General features: G+C 38.2%; 2 protein-coding genes across 4 annotated transcripts in view; one reads left to right on the top strand and one right to left on the bottom strand.

Moving 5' to 3' along the window:
* CCDC38 (coiled-coil domain containing 38) overlaps window positions 1-20,437 on the top strand; it is a 73,693-nt gene extending 53,256 nt beyond the window's left edge. For all 3 annotated transcript variants that reach the window (XM_004053704.4, XM_019039367.3, XM_055357434.2), the window contains 6 exons: window positions 5,909-5,978; window positions 7,660-7,811; window positions 9,109-9,244; window positions 15,018-15,223; window positions 17,921-18,014; window positions 20,299-20,437. In XM_004053704.4, coding sequence (XP_004053752.2) covers window positions 5,909-5,978; window positions 7,660-7,811; window positions 9,109-9,244; window positions 15,018-15,223; window positions 17,921-18,014; window positions 20,299-20,412 — 772 coding nt within the window. In that variant the 3' untranslated portion in view covers window positions 20,413-20,437. The remainder of the gene's footprint in view (window positions 1-5,908; window positions 5,979-7,659; window positions 7,812-9,108; window positions 9,245-15,017; window positions 15,224-17,920; window positions 18,015-20,298) is intronic.
* LOC129525761 (oocyte-secreted protein 4B-like) lies at window positions 1,536-2,237 on the bottom strand. Its single transcript, XM_055357435.1, has one exon. The coding sequence runs from the start codon at window positions 2,082-2,084 to the stop codon at window positions 1,698-1,700; it is 387 nt and encodes a 128-aa protein (XP_055213410.1). The 5' UTR covers window positions 2,085-2,237; the 3' UTR covers window positions 1,536-1,697.
* Window positions 20,438-20,591: the final 154 nt, after the last annotated feature.

The following is a 20,591-nucleotide window of genomic DNA, read 5'->3' as shown; positions in this document are numbered from 1 at the left end:
AAGTTGTTTGGTCTATCAGTAGTTGGTTCCTTTTTATTGATGAGTAGTATACTATGGTATGGACGTGCTACAGTTTAACTATTTGCTCATTGAAGACCATCTGGATTATTTTTAGTTTGGGGATATAGTGAATAAAGTTGCTATAAATATCTTTGTTCAACCTTTTGTGTGAACATAATTTTCACTTCTCTGGAATAATTATAATGTAATGCCTGATTGGATGGTAGATGCGTGTTCAGTGTTTTTTTTTGTTTGTTTGTCTGTTTGTTTCCTTTTTGAAATGGAGTCTCGCTCTGTCACCCAGGCTGGAGTGCAATGGCACAGTCTCTGTTCACTGCAACCTCCACCTCCCAGGTTCAAGCAATTCTCTTGTCTCAGCTTCCTGAATAACTGGGATTACAGGTGCCTGCCACCACGCCCAGCTAATTTTTGTTATTTTTAGTAGAGATGGGGTTTCACCATGTTGGTCAGGTTGGTCTCAAACTTCTGACTTCAGGTGATCCACCTGTCTTGGCCTTCAAAGTGCTGGGATTACAGGCGTGAGCCATCACACCCGGCCGCATGTTCAGTTTTTAAAGAGATTGATAAGTTGTTTCTCAGAGTGGCTATGTCACTTTACATTCCCACTAGCATTGTATGTGGGGTCCAGTTTCTTCATATCCTCAACAGCATTTGGTGTTTTCACTGTCTTTTATTTTAACTATTCTGGTAGGTATTGATTGATTTTCCTAGTAGCTAATGATGTTGCGCATCTTGTCGTGTGCTTTTTGCATCTTTATATCCTCTGATGAAATATCTATTCATGTCTTTTGCTCACTTTCTAACTGAATTGCCTTTTATTAAAACTGTTGGATTTTGAAAATTCTGTATATATTACATACTAGTCCTTTGGGGATATGTGGTTTGCAAAGAATTTCTCTGAGTGTGTAGATTGTCTTTTTTATCCTCTTAATAGTCTTTTGTAGAGTGAAAGTTTTAATTTTGATGAATTTCGAGTTATGAATTTTTTCTTTTATAGTTCACGCTTTTGGTGTCAATTCTAAAACATTTTCCCTAGCCTTAGACGCAAATATTTTTTTCCATATTTTTTCTTGGGTGTTTTATAGTTTTACATGTAAGTTTGTGATCCATTTTCCATTTTGAGTTAATTTTTGTATAAGGGGTGAGGTTTAGATTGTGGTGATGGTGCTTTTTTGCCTGTGTATGTCAATTGCTCCTGCAGCATTTGTTGAAATGTCTTCTTTCATTGAATTGCTTTTGCACCTTTGTCAAAAATCACTTAGGCATATTTGTTGAGGGCTATTTCTGGATTCTCTATTCTGTTCCATTGATCTATGTGGCTGTCCTGCCACATGATCTTGACTACTGTAGCTATTAGTTTTTTGTTTGTTTGTTTGTTTGTTTTTAGTATAGGCAAGCTTTATTATGTATGGCCTTGATTTCACAAAGTTAGAATAGCAATTACACTTAAAATTAACTCATTAAAAGGTGTAAATATCACAGTATAGATATGTTATCCAAAACTCCAAAGGTAGTGAAACCGGTAACATACTGCTACTTATCTTTGGACAGATACAACCATAGTATTAATGGAACTGGTTCTCAGACAAGTATGTACTACTTGCTCCCGTGCCTTAGGGAGGATAGGATGTTATAACATAGGCATTATTGATGCAGTGACTCGTGGATAGTTGCTCCTAATTAACACTGCTAAAATTAGGTTCACATGTTTTACTTTGTGTGGGAGCTGATGACTCTTGTTCTTCTGTGTTTTGAGTGATATCTTTCAAGGTGTTGACATCAAATCCACTCATTCCAAAATGCATCACAGATGGGAACTTAAGCCTCTTTACAAAGCAAACCACTGGAAATTTATAGGTAGTATGCAGCACTGGTCTGTAACTGATCTCTGATAATATAGCAACATCATTTCTTTGGAACATAATTTTCTTGATCCCACAAGAAGTGACAGGATAAGAAAACTCATAGTTAAATGGCAACAGTCTTGTTACAGGACAGTTATCTCCCAGGTGTATGTCACCAGTTTTAATTTCTGAGTTGTTATCAAAGGGCCTTATTTTCATTCTAACAACCAATCATCAGAACACATTGAAACTATTGCAAGTCAGACAGTGACCTAAGCCATCAGTAGTCAACTCAGTCATTGCTGCAGTCCAAACAGTGTGTTCTTTATCCACTGAAGATCTGTGTCTTAGGACTGGGTCGAGTCCAGAAGAATTCCAAAACAATAGAGAAAACAGGAAGGACCCGCCTAAGAGCACAGAGGTCTTCATTGCTCCAGATTCCAAGACACAACACAGGGAACAGGAAATGGCCTGTAGCTATTAGTCTCGAGGTCAGGGAGACTTTTTTATGTAATTCCTGTTTTTCAAAACTGTGTTGGCTATTCTAGCTCCTTTTTCTTTTTATATAAATTTTAAAATAACCTTATCTATATCTACAAAAAAACTTTCTGGAATTATGATGGGAATTGTGTTAAGCCTTTTTATGGGTTGAATTATGTCCCCCACAAAGATATGTAGAAGTCCTAACCCATGGTACTATGTACATGACCTTATCTGGAAAAAATATATATATTTTTATTACACCTTTGCAGACTTAATCAAAGTAAGATGAAGTCATTAGGGTAGACCCTTAAGGACTGGTGTCCTTACAAAAGAAGAGACACTGAGCCACAGGGAGAATGCCATGTGATGACAGAGACAGAGACAGAGATTGAAGTGATGTAGCTGCAAGCCAAGGACTGCTGGCAATAGGAGCAGCTAAGAGAAAGGTATTAATAGATTCTTCCCTGGAGCTCTCAGAGAGGACATGGCCTGTTGACACCTTGATTTCTGACTTCTAGCCTCCAGAACTGTGAGAGAATAAGTTACTGTTGCTTTAAGCTGTTATTTGTTACATCAACCCTAGGAAACTAAAACAAACCTGTATATCAATTTGGGGATAATTGATTTCTTTACTATGTTACATTTTCCAATCCATAAACACAGTCTGACTCTCCATTTGTTTAGATCTTCTTTGATTTCTTCAGCCTTCTGTAGTTTTCAGCTTACAAATCCTATACATGTTTTGTTAGATTTATAGCAAAATATTTTTGTCTTTTCTTTTTGAACAATTGTAAATGGTATTGTACTTTGTATTTTGGTGTCCATGCAGTCATTGCTAATATAGAGAAATACAATTGATTGTATACCCTGACCGTACTGAACTCACTTATTAGTTCAAGAATTTTGTTTTGTTTTTAAAGATTCCTTTGGATTTTCTAAGTAGACCATTATGTCATTTGCACATAGCGACAGCTTTATTTCTGCCTTTCTGATCTTTATGCCTTTTATCTCTTTTTCTTGCTTTATTGCAATGAGTAGAACTTTTGATGTTGAATAAGAGTAGAGGGAGCAGATATCTTTGTCTTGTTCCCAGTCTTGAAAGGATTCAGTTTTTCACCATTAAATATAATGTTAGCTGGAGGATTTTTGTAGATGTGCATACTCTATCAAGTTAAGAAAGTTCTTCTCTGTTCCAGTTTTCCTGAGAGTTTTTATCAAAATGAGCGTTGAATCCTGCCAAATGCCTTTTCTGCATCTAGATGCTCACAGTAACATGCAGACACCACATTCGCTCCCTCAGAAAGCTCACCACTCTCCTAGTCTCATCCATTCATTCAACAAATACTTATTGAGTGCCCCAACAATAAATAAAAGACAATCTCTGCCCTCAAGGGGCTTACCATTTAGGGAGGAAGACAGCCAAGTTGATTGCAATACAATGTGATAATGTTATTAGAAGGATAAGCCCAGAGTGCCACAGGCATGCAAAGGTAGGACTCTTAACCCAGAGGAGAGGTGAGGGCATGGGAGGGCAAGGGCAGGATCAGTGAATGTGCTTCAGAACAGGATGCCTCTAAGCTGAGTCTATAAGAGGAGGAAGAGTTAGTGAGGACAAGCTCTGGAAGAGGGAGTGCTTTCTGGTACAGAGATGACAGAGCTTGGCTCTGTTCAGAATGGCAGGTTTATCATTCTGGGTAAAAGGGGGAGAGGCTCAAGGAGTACATGGGCACTGCACCATGAGCAGGGAAGTGGTGGTGCTATCTACCTAAGCAGCCTGTGCTTTGTCCCAAGGGCCCTGGGGAGACACTGTATGTTTTAAACAAGAGTGTGACAGAGACCCAATCCTATTTGCACTTTAGAAAGATGGATGTGGCAGTATTTTAGAGAATGAAATGGTGGAGGACAAAACTAGAGGTACAGTGGCCAGTTAGGAGCCTATTGTCACAATTGAGGTGAGAGAGATTGGGCTGCCTAAACCAGATAATGGCATCGGGAACAAAGAAGGAAAGGCTGTGAGAGACATAGGGAAGTGGCACTGACAGGACTTTGAACAGCTTATGTAAAGATTGAGGGAAGTGTCAGGAAAAGAGAGTGGTTACAGATAATGCCCAGATTTCTAGCATGGCAACTGGGTGCATGGTCTTGCCATCCAATAATATTGGGAACCCAGTAAGAGGAGCAGGCCTGCCTGAGGAGAAGAGAAGGAGTGTGATTTTGGATGTTCATTTTAGCTCCCTGTGGGACAGCCATGTGGGTAATGACGTCCAGTTGAAGGTTGGACACTGAAATCTAAAGCTCAAGAAAGAGATAGAGATGTGAGAGTCATTAGTGTATTAACAGTGGTTGAATCCGTGAGATGGATGAGGTCTCCCCAAAAGAATGGGTAGAAGGAGAAGGGAAGAAGACTGAGGAGGAGCCCCAAAAGACCGCAAGAGTATCAGAGAGGTGGGAAGAGAGTGATTAGAAAGTTATGTTGCTCAACCCAAGAGCAGAGAAGGGTGGACTGTAATGTCAAATGCTTTCTCAGGGTATGTTTCCCTAAAATTCATCTATGTCCCTGGTCCTTTCTGTTTTCCCACACTTTCTCTCCAACTGCTCAATAGGCAGCTCCAGGTGTGTATTTTGTCCCCTCAAACTCAACATGAATAAAGCAAATATTAATCTTTTCCTTATCCCATCTGTAAGCCCTTTTCCTTCCTGTGAGTGCTACCTCCATTTTTCCAGGCTCCAGACCACAAATGTTGGAGTCATCTTTGTCTCTTCTCTCATGGCCCCAAGAGCCCTTTCTATTTTTGGTTCCCATGATTTCATTCTTCCATATATCTCTAAATTCTCCTCCCTCCCCACACACTTACTCATCGTTGCCATCATCACTGCCCTCTATCTGAAAGTGTTAATGACCTAGATCACAACAACAGCCAACTTACTCTCTCCCTATCCCTGCTTCTTTAATATTGCAATCAGTTTCCACTGATCTCTTACAGGATTTTTCCAGAGCCACTTTCCAAGCCACATGATTATGCTTTAAGGAGGTATCTCACTGTCCATCACCCCAACCAACATTTTGTCAGCCTGATTGGAAGATATTTTGAGAAGTAAAATCTGCTCTTAAAGAGAGAAGCATTGCCTTACTTGGGGACAGTCAGAAGGCTGTGATACAGCTTTCATTTTCAGAAGTAGAGCACATTTAGATTCTCAAGAAGAATGCATTAAAAGGACAAAAGGATGAGGCAACATAGGCTGTCATGTGTTTCTTTAAAAATAAAGTTACCTTACTTTATAGATGCACCTCAAATAATTGGTACCATATGGTATGGCCCTCCCATGTGGTCTCATTGTTTGTGTATGTCAGCTTTGTCTGGGACAGAATCCAATTTTCTTTTGTATATTCATGGGATCCATTGATTTCTGCAATCAGCAGTTCCCTAAAAGGCTAAACCTGCTATTGAAAATAATTATGTTACAGTTGGGTTCCAATGACAATTTAGAAAGGAATGCAAACCTGTTGACAGAAAATGGCTCACAAATCAGACATTTTCTTTTTCTTTTTTCTTTTACAGCCTGGCTGAAAGTTTCGGTTCAGAAGACAGTTTGGAATTCCTTTTAGATGATGAAATGGACGTTGATTTGGTAACCAGATTATATTTGCTGGTTTAAATATTGGGTTTGGTGAAAAATACTGATGATCATTTATTCTTTTGAAATTAAAATATTTTATTCAAAATATTGCACAAACCTTCCAGAAAGAAATATAATTTTGATACTATTCTCCAATTGGATATATAATCTATCTTTGTCATAAGACATTTTATAACAAATAAGTATCTAGAAGAAGGTAATGATTTAGGATATATATTTTTATATATATAAAAATATATATAAAATCTACAATCTTCTTGTAAAAATAGCCACTTGCTGATTGCATTTTATTGGGACTTGAGATGTGTTGGGTAGCTGAACCACAAAATAAATAGGCCTTCAACAAAACAACCCTTTATTGCTGCAAGATTGACTTTGAGCTAACCCCACCCGAAATGCAACCACAGAAACTCAAAAGGGATAACAAATACCATTCATTGTTGTATATTACACACCTTATCCAAGTCATCTTTTTAAAAAATTGTGACAAATAAACATGTAAAAAATTTACCATTTTAGCCATTTTAAGTGTGCATTACAGTAGTGTCAACTATAAGCAACAGATCTCTAGAACTTTCTGATTTTGCAAAATAGAAACTCTATACTCATTAAACAACTCCTCTTTTCTCCCTCCCATAGCCCCTGGCAACTGCCATTCTACATTCTGTTTCTAAAAGTTTTACTATTTTAGATACCTCATGTAAGTGGAATCACACAGTATTTGTCTTTTTGTGCCTGGCTTATTTCACTTAGCATACTGTATCCAAGGTTCATCTATGCATATGACAGGATTTGTTTCCTTTTTTTTTTTTTTTTGAGATGGAGTTTCACTCTTGTTGCCCAGGCTGAAGTGCAGTGGCACGATCTCGGCTCACTGAAACCTCCGCCTCCTGAGTTCAAGCAATTCTCTGCCTCAGCCTCCCAAGTAGCTGGGATTACAGGCACCGACCACCATGACTGGCTAATTTTTGTATTTCTAGTAGAGTCGGGGTTTCACCATCTTGCTCAGGCTGGTCTTGAACTCCTGACCTCATGATCCACCCACCTCGGCCTCCCAAAGTGCTGGGATTACAGGTGTGAGCCACCGCACCCCGTCAATTTCTTTCCTTTTGAAGCCGAATAATATTCCATAGTATGTGTATACTACATTGACTTAATTCATTTATCCATTGATGGACATTCTTGCTTCCATGTCTTGGCTATCGTGAATAATGAGGAACATGGGTGTGCAAATGCCCAAGTCATTTTTTAAAAAAATGTTTAAGGTAACACATACTTTACCTTAAAAATGTAGGAAATATAAAATAATTAAAATGTGGGGAGAAAATTACTTTCACTCAGCCTCCTGTCATCTTTCTTCTATTCCTTCTCCCTTTCCCTTTTTCCCGCACTTGCCTCCTCTTCTGCTGTCTCCTTTTCCTCACCCTCTTCTTCCTTTTTTCTTCCCCATCCCTTTTTTAACACCCTCATCTCCTCACAACACTTCAAATGTGCTCTTTCTGAGAGCCAGCTCTCACTTGGATATAGGCAAGTTTCCCATACAAGTTCCTACCTGTGTCTCCCTCATCCTTAGAACCGTCTTCCTTTACCCCACTGTATTTTCTAGATAAGTCACATGTGCATAGGTAGCATATTTTTAAGTAAATTATATTCTTCATTATTGATTAATTAGGAGCCAGCACTTTATTTCAAGGAACCAGAGGAGTTACTACAAGTCCTCAGAGAGCTGGAAGAGCAGAATCTTACTTTGTTTCAATATTCCCAAGATGTAGATGAAAATCTTGAAGAGGTAAACAAAAGAGAAAAAGTTATACAGGATAAAACGTAAGTCATTATAAACAAGTAGATTTATTCCATTAAGCAATTTCTAACCAGAGCCTGGGTCCAACTCACTCACATGTGGCTCTTCCTCGTGGTCTCTGTGAATGTAGGCTGGGGTTTTTAATAGTTTACATTGTGGAGTGCAAAACGTAGACGTCGTATTTACACAGAATAGACTGGCTTTAATTTTGTCCCTACTTCCTTTCACTTGTCAACGTATTTTCCTACTAGTAATAATCAAAGATACTTTGAAAAATGACTAAAAAGAATTAAAATGGTACCTACTGCCTTAACTTTTGTCCGGTATAGTTTTCGCCCTATCACTTGGCTAGCTGTCATTTACTTTACCAAATCATGCTGTGGATGATAATGCTAACAAATGTATTTTCATTGGCTGTGACTCTCAGAAAAATAATTTTTGTGATTAAATATTATATCATTTTATAAAGTTCCTGTCAATATCTCAGGGCGAATATAGAAAGGATTTCTGTCAGGGGAAAGCAGCTGGATTTGATCCCTCACAAAATTCCTTCCTCATCTAAAAATATATAGTATTACAAACTTGAAAAAGAATTGAATTACAGAGAATAAATCTTTGTATCTACTCATTCCAAAAATGTGTAGAACCTTTTCTCAGAACAGTTTTTTGGGCCAGAAGATGGCAATCTTTTTAAACAATAGGTCAAACTACATTTAACTTCAAAACAAATTAATTTGTTCAGAAGAATCTAAATAAAAATCATTATCTCACAGCTACCCATTACCATTTCTGAGACTTTTTAATCCTTGTATCTTTTCCAGTCTTCACAGTGTCTAATGGCCCTCCACCCACCTCCACAATAAGATTTTCTGGGACAGGGTGGGTGCAGGTAGGCAGGAAAGGGGGATATATAGAATCTATCTCTAGAGGATCTTATCAGAATCTTTAGGTGAGGGAATTAGGAGTCTATATTTTCCCTCTCGGCTCCCCACATATTCTGATTATCAGCCACGTTTGAGAACACTGGGTTCCTGATGCCTCAGCTCTGCTGCTATTTGGGGGAATTCGAATGGAACCACAAAAGTAGGGGAGGGGAAGAAAATGCCTTCTGATGGAAGTTAAAAACAGCATTTGTGCATGTATTTTTCTCATTTTAACTTGAAAAGTTGCATGTACTTTGGCAATGTCTTCAAATACAGACTTGTATTTGGCTCACTACATGGATTTTGACACATGATCTAGAGTGTTAAAACTCCTGACTGATGGTTATTTCACTAACCACAAATTTCAGATGAGGGTCTCTTTCTTCTTTTGTAATAGAAATAGCAACATAGAGTTTCTTTTGGAGCAAGAAGAAATGCTTAAAGCTAACTGTGTGAGAGAAGAAGAGAAAGCAGCAGAATTGCAATTAAAGTCCAAGCTCTTTAGCTTTGGAGAATTTAATTCAGATGCTCAGGTAAATCACTCTTTGCCTATGGTGATTTCATTTTGGCTTATGATTATAATTTTTATTCCCTGTGTCCTAAGTATGTGAATAGGAGAGTTAAAGCAAATCACAAGTCCTAGGTTGATGACAGAAGTGGAAAGCCAGCTTGGAATTTATCTTGCCATTATGTAATAGCCAATTTACATAGGCAGAAAGCATTCAAATTGGCATTGGGGTTCTCTTAAAACGTTGCTCTTTTGCAATGCATGATATTGACCATAGTTTCCCCTCGAAATACATTTCTTCAGAGCCTAGACATATGTAGTAGTTCACTGTGTGTTATCATTTTGGTGGTAATTCAAGGAGTAATTAACAGAGGAAGCCATGAATCAACACAATTAACAGTGACTCAACACTGACTAGAAAATTTTCCCAACACTGAGCCTGTACTAGATTTTTGCCTCTTCAGGCCTGCATAGACTCATTATCAAAACAGCTGTGATATGTGCTAGTACACTTATTTATTGAGAAGTTCATCTCTCAGCTAGATGCAAACCCCCTCGAGTGCAGGGATTGACTTATTATTCTTCGTTCAGTTGAGGGTCCCTTTAAAGTTGGTGCTCAATAAATGTTTGTTGAATGAATGATGAGGTTAGCTTTTAGACCCACAACCAGCTCCATCTAACATTGATTACCTTATAAAAACCTCAAATGAAATAAAAATTCAAAGCTAATATATGAGGCTAACATTGTTTCGGGACCAAACTGAGGGTTGGGCTGCTATTTCTCGTGGCCCAATAACGAGATGCAGATGAACTGGGGAGGAAGACAGTTTTTATTTCTGTAACTGGTTATAGGGAGAAGGCCTAGAAATTATTGCCAGACCAACTCAAAATTACAAAGTTTTCCAGAGCTTATATACCTTCTAAGCTATATGTCTGTGTGTAAGTGTGCACTCATCTAAAGACATGAGTGATTAACTTCTTTTGATCTATAACTAAGGTCTGAGTCCTGAAGACCTACCTTCCTCTGGAGCCTCAGTAAATTTACTTAATCTAAATGGGTCCAGATGTTGGGGTGATTACCCTTATCTTGTCTCCTGCTAAATCAGGGAGGTTTGGGTAGTTCCTTCAGATCCCCAATAAACTTGTCTGTGGAGGCCTGGAGTTTCTTCATCCCCAATAAAACTTGTTTAATCTTAAATGAGTCCTGTTGAGAATTCCTTCATTATTTTGTCATTCTTTAAGACCCTGGAAAGGTCTAGGCAAAACTCTTGGTGGGCTTTTGTTACATTCCAGCCTTTGTATAAGGGCACTGGCTTTTACTATTTAACTTAACCACTCAGTCAGTACTGAAAACAGTTGTTAAGGAGGCCTGCATTAGTGAGACCTGGCCTGCCACAACATCACATTTATGGATATGAACTTGATTTTCAAACGGAAGTAGAACTGGGAGAACTGCATCAGAAGAAGACTGTCCTCCCCTACCCACAGGTGAACAGGGTTACAAAAAGCACAAGCTGGTTATGGCTCCTACACACACACACACATTTCCTAGGGAGTTATAGTGCCCTGAGTTAGTAGGGGATGGGGTTGTGCATTGCCGGGGCCAAGAGGTGTGATGATAGCCACCTTTCAATTCAGTGCTGTTTTTTTCTAACCATTTTTTTAAAACTGTGGTACAATATACATAACCAAATTTACTTCTTAGCTATTTTAAGCATGTGATTCAATGGCATTAAGTATGTTCTCAATGTTGTGGAACCATCACCACTATTTCCACAACTTTTTCATCTTTTCAACATAAAAATGTAGCATCTTAACCATTTTTAAATGTACGGGTCAGTAGTGTTAAGTACATTCATGTTGTTTTGCAATCTCCAAAACTCTTCATCTTGCAAAGCTGAAATTCTATACCCATTAAACAATAACTTTCCATTCCTCCCTCTCCTAGCCCTTGGCAACCACCATTTTACTTCGTCTCTCTGAATTTGACTATTCTAGGTACGTCACAAAAGAAGAATCATACAATATTGGTCCTTTTGTGTCTGGCTTATTTCATTTAGCATAATGTTTTCAAAGTTCATCCATGTTGCAGCTTGTATCAGGACTGCATTATTTTTACAGCTAGATAATATTCCATTGTATGTTTATACCATATATTGTTTATTCATTCATCTGTTGATGGACACTTGAGTGGTTTCCACACTTCAACTGTTTAAAATAATTCTGAAACCAATTGACATGCAAAATGTCTGATAAATATCTGTGATATCTCCCCTCCTCCCTGCCCCATCCCAACCAAGCCCCTTTCATCCAAGTTTGGGGCAACTATTAAAAAATAGAAGCGGCATTTTTGATACTCTTTAACATTGAGGCAACCAGATACCTAAAGAAAGAAAGTAGAATTGACGTAAAATTCCTTTTTAAATGGCTATCCATGAAATTTTGATCACAAGTGTAAATTTGGCATTCATGTATTGCACTCTGCGGAAATGGGACTAATAATCCATAGTGTCTTCTAGAGATGTGAAATGTGGGGTGGGGAAGGGGAGGTGAAGCAGGAAAATTGGGAGGGAAGCATATTCTTAGGATTTTTTCCTTCTCTACCTCCATTTTTTCAGCTCTCAGAATATACAAAACATAATCCTTTGAGTAAATTTAGCTGCAGCTCATTTTTTAAAAGATTCTTTTCCAGTGTTATTGAGGTATAATTGACATATTTGATTGTGATATTCATAAATTATGTTACTCTGGAGCTATCAGTATGAAATGAATTTTAGTCTTTCAAAACTTCCACACTCTTAATGATACTTAATCCCCTAAAAATTTTGCCCTTGATCCAATATTTCACTTTTAAAATAACATTTTAAGTTCAAGTATAATGTAATGTTGAGAAGTGCACAAATCACAAGTGTACCTCTCAAGAAATTTTCTCAAAGCAAACACACCCATGTGCTACCCCCCAGATCAGGGAATACACCATTATCAGCCCCTGGAAACCTCCCTCACACCTGCTTCCAGGCTTTACCAGCCCTCTTTCCCACTGTCCTGACGTCTCATGCCATCAATCAGCTTTCCTGTTTTTGAACTCTGTTGGAATGGAATCATGTAACATGTCTGGCTTCTTTCTCTCAACACTGTGTTTGTGAGACTCATCCATGTTGTTTAGTGTAGCAGTTGTTACTTCTTCATTGAACATGAAATGGAACATAAACTGCTCCACTGTTCAATGTGAGGAATGTGTTGATCTCTGGTTTTATTGTTTTCTTTGCACAAGGAGCTGATCAGTTGCAATTGAGAGAACTGTGTACAGTCAACACACAGCAGAATGTCACATGGATTAGAATGACAGAACCCTTGAGTTTGAAAAGACTTTCAATGACATCTAGATATCCACCCCCCCCCCCCCAACATTTCCCCTCTCCCGTTTTGATACAATGATTCCTCCTAAAACACTGCTCTGGTCATATCACTTCCCATTCACTGTTGAAAGGCACCTGAAGTTCTCTGATCAGTCTTCCATAATTCCTGTCCCATTCACCTGGGCAGACTCCCTTGGCAGCTCCTCCTCTGAGGTACTGTGGGCTGGGCCTGCCATCTGGGGGCAGTTCCAGGGATGGGGCTGAAACTTCCCTTCCCTGTCATCAATTGGCCTGTGCCTTGTGCTCCCTTTTGACTTTTTGCTTTGTCAGGCCAGGCTCTCAATCCCTTTTTCATATGTGAATTACCTTCATTCATCTCATTCTCCTCTCCTATCTCTTGTTCTTACCTTGTTATATTAAGAAAATATCTCTTCTCGCCATTTTCTCTCCTCTCAGAAGAGGGAATTTAAGAAAAAAAGGGGGAGGGGGTGGTGGTGTAGAAAAGACATCGTAAAAAGCCACTGCCCTGCTCATCCATCTCTAAAGCCATCTAAGTGTTCAAGAGGTCTCCTTCAGAAATTTCCATCAACTAGCAACCAGTCTCATCTTAAAGTTGTTTTTCCTCAAAACCTGTGGTGAATATATTTTTAAAGGATTTTTCTGTGCTTTATTTAGTGACTCACGTTGCAGCAATGTTTTCATATGCAATTTACAATATTTCAATCCGATGGGTTACTTTTATTTTCTTTTATATTTTTCTGTGTCTCCAAGGTTTAGAAAAAGAATGTGTTGTTACACAAATAGGAAACACAGTAAGTGTTATTTTAGAGACAGGGGAAAAGGGAAATTTATGGCCAATATAGGACTTTTGCTGTTTTCTTTTATATTATTATGTATTTCTCCAAGTTTTCTAAAAGGATCATGTCATTCATGTAAATAGGAAATATAATAAGTGTTACCTTACGAAGGTAAAAAGGAGCTTTATGCTAAACAGGACCATCAGAAAGCTTTTTAAGCTAGGAGGTGGAAGAGAAAAGCTGTTGGAAGTACTCTTGGTATCAGATCTTGGCTTGTAATTGTGTTGGTGGCTCTGTAAGGTGTTTGTGGTTCCAGGAGGGGCTTCCCATGGCTCCAGGAGCCACCTCTGTCTTGAGTCTTATTTGTCGCTGGCTTTATGGTGATTCTCATCTTCTTGAGTGGAAGCAGGAAATGGGGCAGAATGCTACCTGAAGAGTGATTCACATTGCCCAGCAGTTTGTTGAGCTCTTAATTGCAAACACCGGGTTCACAATGGAGACAGAGGATGACAATTTTCTTACGGTCCTGAGACAAGTTACCCACCACCTCAAGAATCTCCACCAACAGTTAAACGGCACAGTGTCGAGGTACAGGGATCAGCAAGGTTTGGCCTAAGCTTTTGTTTAGACTAGAATACTGCAATGGCTTCCCAACGAAAACAGTGAAAATGATACTTCTAAAAAGGCTTTGGTAGGCCAGCCTGGGTACCTGTTTGCTTGCAACTTTTTTTTCTGAGAATGCATTCAGCCATTTATTCAGCAAACATTTATTCAGTGCGTAGTTATGTGCAAAGCGCTGTTTTAGTTGTAAGTTTAAGCATAAGATGTAGCTCCTGCTCTCCTGGTCTATAAGGATAAGGCAGAGAACTATTATATAGGATGATTATAGTTTCGCAATTATAACAGAGTAATACATGCAAAAAAGGAGGGGGGCTGGGTTACATATTGTGCCAAAAGGAAATGCATCCGAGTGGCAAAAAAACGATTTAGAATGTTTGTTGCCTGTATTTGAATTCTTATGGAGTCAGATATACAAAAACATTCAAGCAAAAAATATTCCGCCCATTATAATTACTTTTTATATCTAGAGTTCAATATATTTTAAGAAAATAATCCAAGGTGTTCTATAGTAATGCTCTATAAATTATAATATAGGTTAAATATCACTGCTGCATTTTCTCAATGATTTATTAAAACTTCTCATTTAAAAAAGTAAACATTAGGCCAGGCACAGTGGCTGATGCCTGTGGCCGAGGCAGCCCGATCACCTGAGGTCCGGAATTCAAGACCAGCCTGGCCAACATGGTGAACCCCCAGCTCCACTAAAAATACAAAAATTAGCTGCGCGTGGTGGCGCATGCCTGTAATCCCAGCTACTTGGGTGGCTGAGGCACAAGAATCGCTTGAACCTGGGAGGCAAAGGGTGCAGTGAGATGGAGTTGGAGATGAGATGCAGTGAGTTGGAGTGCACCACTGCACTCCAGCCTGGGTGACAGAGTGAGACTCCGTCTCAAAAAAATAATAAAAATAAAAATGTAAACATTTAATAGCATATACATGGGATTTTACTGTAATATAGTAAAATGGTATATTTATTGAAGTGCAATGTGATGTTAATGTTTTCTGCTCTTCTCAATCTCAGGAAATACTGATAGACTCACTTAGTAAAAAGATTACTCAAGTATACAAAGTCTGCATTGGAGATGCTGAGGATGACGGCCTCAACCCAATTCAAAAGCTGGTAAAAGTAGAATCTCGCCTGGCAGAACTGTGTGACCTCATCGAATCCATTCCCAAAGAAAATGTGGAGGCAATTGAGAGGATGAAACAGAAAGAATGGCGGCAAAAGTACAGTCAATAAGGATAAGAATGACTTAATGAGTAGCTGGTTTTGCTCAGATTCCACAAACACATTAGCAAGTCTCTTGTGTAATGTCATATTACAGGGACACAGTGAGGAGGAATGAAATCCAGCCCTGCTCTCCTCATATAGCTATTGTTTAGCATGGGAGATCATTCATCAAATACTCTTAGGAAATAAATGTGTCATTACCAATGGTAATGAGCACCGCGAAGGAAGGAACTGGGTGAACAGAGAGTTCACCAGGGGCAACTGACCTAGTTTGGGATGGACAAACTAGCCTGGAAAAGCAAATCTTTGTAATTATATGAAATTTATGAATAAGTAATTACATGAAAATTTTTGAATAGCTATCATGGGGAAGGAGAATTGCACTGGTGGTGAAGGATCCAAGATATAGAATTAGGAGCCTGTCATGGGAAAACTTCAAGCAGATTCAATCTACCTGTTGTTCTCCCATGAAGGGCTCCAAATTCCTAATGACGGAATTGTTTGAAAGTCTGAGCAACACAATGAGGGTCTTCCGCAGTGTATAACTGTCAACATGTACACAACATTCACTCATTTATTCCTCAACATTCACTCATTTATTCCTCAAGACAACCTCATGAGGATTATCATCCCTGGAGCCGCACCCCATCCCCCACATGCTTGCATAGCTTGGTGCCCTTCAAAGGAGATCTGTGCATTGAGGGTGGTATGGCCTGACTGGGGCCTTTCAGAATGCGTTCACTTACAAATTTCTATACCAAGTTAAATAAGAACTTTTAGGTACAAACAGTTGTCCCTTGGTATCTGTAGGGGATTGGTTCCAGGACCTCCCAAGGATACCAAAATCTGCAGATGCTCATGTCTCATATAAGATGGCATATTTGCATATAACCTACGTACATCCTCCTGTATACTTTAAATCATTTCTCAACTACTTATACCTAAAACAGTGTAAATGCTAGAGTTGTCATACTGTATTTCTTAAAATTTGTATTATTTTTATTGTTGGGGCTTTTCTCCAAATATTTTCAGTCTGCAGTTTGTTGAATGCCCAGATGTGGAACTGTGAATACGGAGGGCCTACTGTCCTAGTTTGAGGCAATGATTACTGTAAATATGACCCCTAGCCTACTGTGGCATGTAGGGAATGTTTACAAGTGGGATAATGTTCACATAATGGCAAAAAACATGTTGAGAGGCAGATTGGTACTCTGGCTACCAGCTTGGGGATTAGACCATGCTGAGTGAGTTCAGTTCAACTATTTATGACTTTGTGACCTTAGGCAACATAAGCACTCTAGTCGGTTTCTTTATCCGTAAAACGGGAGTAATACTGATAAATACAGGTTGTTGTGACGATTAAATTAGATGATCCAAGTAAATTATGAGAGCATGCTTGGCGCATAGTAAGTACTCAAATATTAGCCAGTAGTGTTAGATATTTTGTTATTGCCTACTACTTTATGGATGTATGGTGGATATGCTTACCCATAGTAAAAATGATGTCCAGACTATATTATGGTGATCCTGATGGGATCTTATTGAACATAAAGCAAGCTTTAAAAAAAACTATAAATGAAAAGTTACTCCTTCCCTAAGATGACCTCATTATGACTACACTAACAGCACTTCCATCTTTTTTACACTAGCAAATATATTTGCACCAAAGTGTAATTACAACTCATTTTTAGCAGTGATACATGAATGTAATTCCAATTACTTACATTCTTCTTAAAAAGAATTTTAGCTGATTTTCCCCATGGTTTGGGGCACCTAACACGGCACCTAATTTTGCAATAAAAATGCTCAGTACATGTTATTTCCATTCCCTAGTATATAACCTTACACTTAGAATATCATTAAATAGGTCCATAAAATAGCTATCACATATTTAGTGCCTATTGCTCACCACCTTGTACTTGATAAGTTGCACAGATTAATTTTTCCCTCAAAACAACCCTAAAGAGAGTATGACAAATAGCATTTCTTGCTCACAATTTAAGGATATTATTCAAAAAGATTAACTGGAAGGTACACTTTTGTGGCAGCTCACTAAGCTATGCATTTATTTGTGTACTTCTCTGTATGTATGTGACACTTCAATTAAAAGTTTTAAAAAGAGGAACAAGTAGCTGAAAGTTAATTCAAGTAGCTATTATACAAACTATCTGTAAAGTGCTGAAATGTTTAGGAGGCCAAGGTGGGCAGATCACGAGGTCAGGAGTTCGAGACCGGCCTGGGCAACATGGTGACACCCCGTCTCTACTAAAAATACAAAAATTAGCCGGGTGTGGTGGCATGCACCTGTAATCCCAGCTACTTGGGAGGCTGAGGCAGGAGAACTGCTTGAACCCAGGAGGTAGAGGTTGCAGTGAGCCAAGATCATGCCACTGCACTCCAGCCTAGGCAACAGACTGAGACTCTGTCTCTGGGGGGGAAAAAAAATAGACCAAGATCTGGGTATATTTTATATTTTCCAAAATGATGAAATTTCTTGCCATTTCAAAATAGTATTTGTTGTCGAGATTTACCTGAATATTCAAAAGCCACGGTTATGAGTAAAGATGAAGTGTCATTTTCATTTACCTTTAAAGGAGGTCTTCTATTCACATGGCTCATTAACAAATAGTAATGTACTTTTCTTACTCAATGTGATTTATAGTTACAAGAATGTTTCTCCCTTCTTGTGACAGGTTTCGTGATGAGAAAATGAAAGAAAAACAAAGACACCAAGAGGAAAGGCTAAAAGCTGCTCTGGAAAAAGCAGTAGCACAACCAAAGAAAAAGGTTTGTTTTGCTATTAATAGATCCAGCCATATCAATATGTGATACAAAACACAAAAACAAAATACTTTATTCGTCTAACTTATCCAGGTTGAACTTCAGAAAGATAATCTTTCTTGCTCACAGCTACAATTGGTCTCTCTGGTTCCTTGTTACTTTTAGAATAATTCAAATTAGTGGCTCTCCAGTTCTCAATTAGACACACATTTTAGTAAAAGAAGCCTCTTCTCTCCTCTTTTTAGACCTAGGTTCATTAAAATCAGATAATTTTTTTCTTGTTTTTTTGAATAGATTATAAAAGCATATTGTTCAAAGTTCAAAATATACAAGAGTATTCAGTATAAAGTCAGTCTTCCTCAGTTCCCCTTCCTGAAGGCAACCACTGTTAACAGGTTCATTTGCATCCCTCTGGAAATATACATACACAAATATGTATTTATGTACATATTCTTTTTCTTACTAATGATAACTAGGAACTTGGCTTCTTTCACTCAGTAATGTTTTGGAGATGTGAACCCAGAGAATCGCATGTAACTGTGGGGACTGTGTACAATCCCCACATTGTAAAGACAATGAGATTGACAGTTGGAGTTAAAATGATTTGCCCAGAGTCACTTTGACTTAGCAGCACAATCAGGACCAGAAGCCAAAGTTCTTTATTTTGCAAGACTACCTGTCCAATCAGAAGTTTGGGATTAGGTAGTCACGTACATGTGGTCCATCAGTTCTACACAGGGTAAGGAGTTTGTTTCTATATGCCACTCTTTCCCTCCTCTGGGATAGCATCTGAAATATATTCCAGAAAGACAATTTCATGGTTATCTGCAAAGCTATTGCGGATGCTGATTCTTACCACAGTGATAGCTAACACATAACGAATGCTTACTGTGTGCCTTACAACTAACCTCAAGAGGTAAGAACTTGAAAACAATTCCGAAGTATGGGGATTAATATGTGCCATGACAAAAAAATGATTACTTCAAAATATTTTATTGAAATAAATACTTCATCTTAAAAAAGGTATTTATCTAATTCTTTCCATGAAGACTTTCCTCACCTGTCCTCTCCTCCCAAGAATTAACCATTCATCACCCTTCCACATGGACTACTTAGCAAACCCACCAAATTGAAATTATTATTTTTTAATATATTCACCTTTCCTCCTAGACCATGAGTTTTATGACGTTTGTATTCCTAATACCTGGCACATCATGGATACTTGATGTGTAGTGAATTAACAGACTAAAAATGAACATAAAAACTAAAACTGGAAAAAATTGGGGGAAAAAATGGTTATCTGATAAATCAACAACACACAAAGACCTCTGATAGAAGCTGACCCAGTTAGGACACTTCATCATTGCTAATTTTCTCAGACACTATTAATAACAAATGCTACCAAAGATCTTTGACAGTTAAAAATTCCGATATTGCAGAAGGAATTCAAAGATTCTAGTCCCCCAAGGATATTTTTGTTGTTACAACGATGGGGAAAAGTGCTATTGTTATTCAGGTTCTCTCGGGCCTGCAATGCAGGGGACAATCTCACATAAGAATTGTCCTACAATGTCAATAGTGCCTTTTGAACACAGTGGCAATGTCCCATCAAATCTCATAGAATTATGGTAGTTTCCCCACTTATACATTAATGTATACAAATTCAGCTATAAAAGCAAAACAAAATAAAAAGCGGAGGAGGGAATCCCAAAAGTAAAGAGAAAAATAAGTAGTAATATACTTGAGTATATATGACCCAGAGAGAATGAATAGGTATGAACTCGGGGTTTCCCAAAGCCTCTTCTGTTGGGAACACCTCCAGAAGCCAACCAGTGTTCAAGATGGTACATGGTTTTCTGGACTTCTTATTTAACAAGATTTCTAAATGCTAGTCAGGTGCTCAACAGGAGAAAGCCATCTCTTCCAACCATGGAGGAAAAACTGGCTATGGCACTTACTGAGAAATAAAATGGTGGCCTTCAACATGGTGCTTTTCTAGGCTGACCACATTTGAACCATATACTATTTGATGACTTTACCTAAGTTTTCCCACTTCCCAATAAAACCTAACTGCTGTTCCTTCTGCATAGTTACTGGTGTCCAGTTTGCTACTCAACTTTGCCTAGCATGTTAGACATCCGTTAGGTTATAAGTCCCTTTTAACTGTGATTAATGTTACAAACCATATTATTCCTTGTAAAAATCAAGTTAATATTGGTATTTCACAAATTTCAATAGAAAATGGCTATGCTCAAAAAATATTAAGTATTTTGTTTTTCTTTTGTTTCAGTTGGGAAGACGACTTGTCTTTCATTCAAAACCTCCATCTGGTAACAAACAGCAGCTACCTTTAGTCAATGAAACAAAAACAAAATCACAAGAGGAAGAATATTTTTTTACTTGAATAAAAGCAGTAAGACATTTTATTACCAGAATGTCTTAGGTGTATTTTGTAAATTTTAAGTCTTTAAGTATTCATATCGTAAGTATTATTCCATATAGCTAAACACTTTCTTCTATACTTTGAGTTGTCCCACTTGGGGATACACAAAGATAGTTTACTGATAAAACTGTGGTAAATGA

This window comes from Gorilla gorilla, chromosome 10, assembly GCF_029281585.2.
Source record: "Gorilla gorilla gorilla isolate KB3781 chromosome 10, NHGRI_mGorGor1-v2.1_pri, whole genome shotgun sequence".
Taxonomy (NCBI): Eukaryota; Metazoa; Chordata; class Mammalia; order Primates; family Hominidae; genus Gorilla; species Gorilla gorilla.
This window is presented reverse-complemented; position numbering and strand designations above follow the sequence as displayed.